Raw genomic sequence first — 6000 nt, 5'->3', positions numbered from 1 at the left:
AGGATGCTGACAGGATACAGGAGATAGCAAGACAGAGATTGTGAACATCTAACCACTGCCATTCTGGCCTGATAACTGCTGCCTGTGGGCATCACAATAGATAGCAGCCAGCCAAGGAATGAATTGATGGATGCAGGCCAGAGGTACGGTGGTGGGAGTCTCCAGTCCAGAGCCCAGCAGCTAAGGATGGATGGTGCAGGCAGGGGCACAGTGCTGTGGTGGGAATCCCTGACTCCAAACAAGCTCCTCAGCCATAGTGCAACGCAGCGATGGGCCGGGGTTCGGTCTCCTGCCGCTCTACCGATGCAATGCCGAGACGCGCCGTCCATTCAAAAATGGCGCCGGGCAGAGCCATTACATCACTTACTCACTGCGCATGCACCCTCCTGGCCGAAAAAGGCAGAGTGTGTACGAGCCCGGCGGGCTTCAGAATGGCACATGTGCATTATAATTGTCAGCCTGCAGCCATATTTTTTACAGGCAGCCCGAAAATTGGCTGAAATTTACGGGCTGCCCGTAAATTATCGGGCGGTTAGCAACACTGAACCCTACGGACTAAGACTGGGATGCCATTAAAGTTCATGTGCGTGTAAAGGCAGGCATTCCAATACTTTTGACAATATGACGTGTGTGTCTGTGTGTGTATATATACACATACAGACTCACACGCACACATACATGCCTGTGTGTTTGAGCTTTGGGGTGCACACCCTAATGCAATAGGCTGTGAACACCTATGTCCACTTCATTGCATGCTCTCCCATATGAAACTATAAGCTTCTGTAGTGATGCACATTACCTATGCATATTTCAGTGGTATCCCTGATTGCTTCTTGCGATTGGGAGTTATCCGAGCATGTGATTGCTGTGACAGCCAATCACGGCAGTCACATGATCATAAACCCCGCCTTCCGGTATCTGAAACCTCTTAAAGGGGTTAAAGCCCACTATTCCTTTTTTTTATAATTGTATTTTTATTGATTTTCAAAAATTAAGTACAAAGTTGTAACAAACGAGCATTACATTATCAATGCATATGCATCATACAGCAATCATAATAGAAAAATGAAAAACAAAGTATAAAGTAACAGATATAGGTGACAAAAAGTGTTCACAGTAACAAAACACATAAATACATTAGGTCAATTCCCTATGGTGTGTATAATAAGCAAAATATTGGAGGGAGTCTGGACCCTTGAGATCAGTTCAGGTCATATACACAGGTAGTATAGGATTAACTTAAGATTAGGGTGAACCTGGCGACATGGGGGTCCCGTATTCCGAAAGATCCCACGGTTCCCATATTTCAGTGAATTTGGAGACACAATCGTGTACCGAGGCTGTCAAAAACTCCATTGTCCGAATCTCAGCCACCAAGAGTAGTAATCTGGACCGTGGGGGAGGGGTATTGGATAACCAGAATAACGGGATAAGTCTTCTGGCGGCTAGTAATATGTAGGATATTAATTTGTTTGTCTTTTTAGATATTCCTGATGGAGGTAAGCCCACTATTCCTGCAGGCACATATATACTTCATGTTATTGGCGAGATTAAGATGTAACAAAGAATATAAAAAGATAAAAACCCTCCCCAAAACCCCCTATTTTTTAAAATGCACAGCATTTTGTTACATACATGACATTCAGCAATGGTTAGCAACCCCTTCCCATCCGACCTATGGTAATATAATGGCTGGGCGGGAGCACCATTATCCTGGGAGAACGTCATGCGACGTCCTCCCAGGATCGCATCTCACACGTGCCACTCTCTGGCGTGATCTCTCACTCGCTGTGTCCACCAGACACAGCCAATGACAGGTCACAGTACCAGCCAGCCATGTGATTGCTGTGGCCAATCACAGCAGATCACACGAAAATTGTATACAGTGAATGACTTTGTTACATGCCATTCATGTGGACTATTGTGATGAGCTCTGTGATTAGTCACAGTGATCACATTGTACAGTCAGGGCCAATCACAGCCCATCCATACCATGTGATTAGCTGTGGCCAATCACAGTTAATCACAATAGTAAACACTGAATGAATAGTTTTCATTCAGAACAAATGGTTGCTTATAACAACTGTAAAATTCACAGTTATAAGCAATCATAGTGTGTAAAAAAAAAAAATATATATATATCCTTATCACCTCGCCAGAGAAGTAAAGTGTTACTATGGTAACACTGTATTGGTTTGGTCACTTTATGTAAAAAAAAAGAAATTAAAAAAAAATTTGAAGAAATTAAAAAAAAAATATTAATGACTAAATACCTTTGACTGTCTACTTTCCAAAAAAGGGCCATTTGGGGGATATTTTTACTGTCTTGGCATTTTCGGGCCCCAAGAAATTAGATACACATGATAGGATTTTCCGATGGAAAATGTGTGCTAGGACCTTGTTGTCGGAAATTCCAACCGTGTGTAGGCTCCATCACACATTTTCCATAGGAATTTCTGACACACAGTTTGAGAGCTTGCTATAAAATTTTCCGACAACAAAATCCAATCGTGTGTACACAAATCTGACGCACAAAGTGCCACGCATTCTCAGAATAAATTGAGATGAAAGCTATTGGCTACGGCCCCGTTTATAGTCCCAACGTACGTGTTTTACGTCACCGCGTTCAGAACGATTGGATTTTTTGACAACTTTGTGTGACCGTGTGTATGCAAGACAAGTTTGAGCCAACATCCGTCGGAAAAAATCCATGGATTTTGTTGTCGGAATGTTTGACCGTGTGTATGGGGCATAAGAGTGGCAAGGATGTGGAATTCCCTTCCACAGGCAGTGGTCTCAGCGGGGAGCATCTATAGTTTCAAGAAACTTCTAGATAAGCACCTGAAGGACCACAACATACAGGGATATACAAGGTAATATTGACATATAATCACACACATAGGTTGGACTTGGTGGACTTGTGTCTTTTTTCGACCTCACCTACTATGTAACTATATATATATATATATATATATATATATATATACATATATATATATATATATATATATATATATATATATATATATATATATACACACTTATATATATACACATACAAACACACACACACACACACACACACACACACACAGTATCTCACAAAAGTGAGTACACCCCTCACATTTTTGTAAATATTTTATTATATCTTTTCATGTGACAAAACTGAAGAAATTACACTTTGCTACAATGTAAAGTAGTGAGTGTACAGCTTGTATAAAAGTGTAAATTTGCTGTCCCCTCAAAATAACGCAACACACTTGTGTAATGTCTAAACTGCTGGCAATAAAAGTGAGTACACCCCTAAGTGAAAATGTCCAAATTGGGCCCAAAGTGTCAATATTTTGTGTGGCCACCATTATTTTCCAACACTGCCTTAACCCTCTTGGGCCTGGAGTTCACCAGAGCCTCACAGGTTGCCACTGGAGTTCTCTTCCACTTCTCCATGAAGAAGGAGTTGGTGGATGTTAGAGACCTTGCGCTCTTCCGCCTTCCTTTTGAGGATGCCCCACAGATGCTCAACAGGGTTTAGGTCTGGAGACATGCTTGGCCAGTCCATCGCCTTTACCCTCAGCTTCTTTAGCAATGCAACGGTCATTGCTTTACAACATGAGGGCAGACAATACAATTCAATACAGGAGGAATCAGAGGGCCCTGTTTGTTAGAGCTTACAATCTAGAAATGAGGGTCAAGTGATACAAAAGGTAATAACTGTGGGGGATGATCTGATGGAGAAAATAAAAGTAAAGTTGTTAGGTAGGGACAGAATAGGATTCTCCGAAGGGAAGGGTTTTTCAGGGATCACCTAAAGCAGTGGTTCTCAACCTTTCTAGTGCCGTGACCCCTTGATAAAATTTCCCAAGTTGTGGGGACCCCTAACAGTAAAATTATTTTCACAGCGTGGGTTGTCAACACACAACGCAAGACACCTGCAGGCTCCAGGAACAGCCCAGCTGGGTGGCCACAGGCTCCAGGGACAACCCTGCTGGGCAGCCACAAAAAGGCTGGGAGAGCGGTGCGGGCTTCGGAAACAGCCCAGGATTCGGTGGCCCCTGGAAAATCATCATTCGACCCCCAAGGGAGTCCCGACTCCTAGGTTGAGAACCACTGACCTACAGGCAAACAGAGTAGGAGCTAGTCGGACAGACTGGGGTGGGGAGTTCCATAGGATAGGAGAGGCTGGGGAAAAGTCCTGGAGGCTAGCATGGGAGGAGGATACTAGACAAGGATACTAGAGAGCAGGAGGTCTTGGGAGGAACAAAGAGAATGATTTGGTTGGTATTTTGAGACAAAGTTAGTAATGTAGCTGGGGGCCAAGTTGTGGATGGCTTTGTAAGTTGTTGGAAGTCGGTGGAGGTATTGACAGAGAGGGGTAGCAGACACTGAACGGTTGGTACGATGGATGAGTCTGGCAGCAGCATTCATGAATGACTGAAGGGGGGATAGCCTATGCAAAGGTAATCCTGTGAGGAGGGAGTTGCAGTAGTCGAGGCGGAAGAATACCAAGGAGTGAACTAGGAGCTTTGTGGTGTTATTTATTAGGAAGGGGCGTGTTCTGGAGATGTTCCGGAGGTTGAGGCGGCAGGATTTGGGCAGTGATTGGATGTGGGGCCTGAAAGGATAGTTCAGAGTCCAGAATTACACCTAGAACCCTGGTATATGGGGATGGGTTAATAGAAGTGATCAATCTTGACTGAGAAATCAGGGGAAGAGACACATGAGGGAGGAAAAACGATGAGCTCCATTTTGGATAGATTAAGTTTGAGGAAGTGGTATGACATCCAGGTTGATATGTCTGTTAGTAAATTAGTGATACGTGAGGAGACTAAATGAGTGGGCTAAGGGGTAGAGAGAAAGATTTGGGTGTAGTCAGTGTAAAAATGGTATTGGAAGCCATGGAAGATGGAATATTATCAGCGGACCCAGGGAGGAGGTGTAGATGGAGAATAAGAGAGGTTCAAGGACAAAACTTTGGGGGACCCTGACAGAGAAAGGGAGAGGAGGGGAGAGAGTAGAATTGTAAGTAATGCTAAAAATGTGGTTGGATAAGTAGGATGAGAACCAGCGAAGAGTACAGTCACAGAGACCAAAGGCATAGAGTTTTTTGAGGAAGAGGGGATGGTCCACTATGTCAAAAGTCCATGAGTAGGAGTACAGAATAGTGTCCATTGGATTTAGCTGTTAGCAGATTGTTTGTGAGTTTTAGGAGAGCGGTTTCCACGGAGTGTTGAGGGCGGAATCCAGACTGAAGGGGATAAAGAAGGTAATTCTCGGGGAGGTGGTCGCTCAGTCGGTTGTAGAATAGGATCCAGGAGTTTGAATAAAAAAGGGATCAAGGAGATGGGGCGTAGGTCGTTAAGATTGGCAAGGTCTAGTGAGGGATTTTTAAGTATGGGGGTGACTGACTAGTAGGGATGGGCGAATAGTCAGGTTCGAGCATAAGTTTGGGCCAAACTTTCGTTGTTCAAGCGTTCGGTGAACAACCGAACAAACGGGTCGTTTGACCGTTTGTTCGGCCCCCCCAAAACTACCACAATGCATTGTGGCACTGAACAGTGCATTGCAAGCCCTGATTGGCTGAACAGTGAAAGCTTCAGCCAATCAGGGCACAGAGCACTGTCAGAGTCATAATTGGACACTGTCATCATGATTTTATCCAATTATGGCTCATTCCCGCCCCACAGTATAAAAGTATTCTTTCATTTTCAGTGTGATTTTGGTGTGAAGAGAGATAGAACAGGGCTCTATTCAGTGCTATTAGTTAGTTAGTGTGCTATACTGTGCTATTTTGCTTCAATTGTCAGTGTAGAATATTAGTTTAGTGTCAAGTCTAGGGATAGTGTGAGTGTAGTGAGGAGGGCCATCATTCAGCTTTGCATAGTGTGCAGCTTGAGTAGGGACAGCTCCGATAGTTTCACTGTAGTGTAGTGAGGCCGTGTCATTCATACATACATTAGTGTAAGGTAGGGACAACTCATATAGTTTCAGTGTAGTGTAGTG

The 6000-nt window shown here is 43.9% G+C and overlaps 1 protein-coding gene across 1 annotated transcript in view; it reads left to right on the top strand.

The window, feature by feature from the left end:
* The first annotated feature begins 1264 nt into the window (after positions 1–1264).
* The window catches only part of LOC141116555 (torsin-1B-like), a 149956-nt gene continuing 145220 nt past the window's right edge, over positions 1265–6000 (top strand). Inside the window, exons 1-2 of the mRNA XM_073608953.1 lie at positions 1265–1382; positions 1485–1499. Of these exons, the coding sequence (XP_073465054.1) occupies positions 1265–1382; positions 1485–1499 (133 nt within the window). The remainder of the gene's footprint in view (positions 1383–1484; positions 1500–6000) is intronic.

The sequence above is a fragment of the Aquarana catesbeiana genome, linkage group LG13 (genome assembly GCF_042186555.1).
Source record: "Aquarana catesbeiana isolate 2022-GZ linkage group LG13, ASM4218655v1, whole genome shotgun sequence".
NCBI classification, from domain to species: domain Eukaryota; kingdom Metazoa; phylum Chordata; class Amphibia; order Anura; family Ranidae; genus Aquarana; species Aquarana catesbeiana.
The sequence above is the reverse complement of the archived record's forward strand: the minus strand, read 5'-3'. Positions and strand labels throughout refer to the sequence as shown.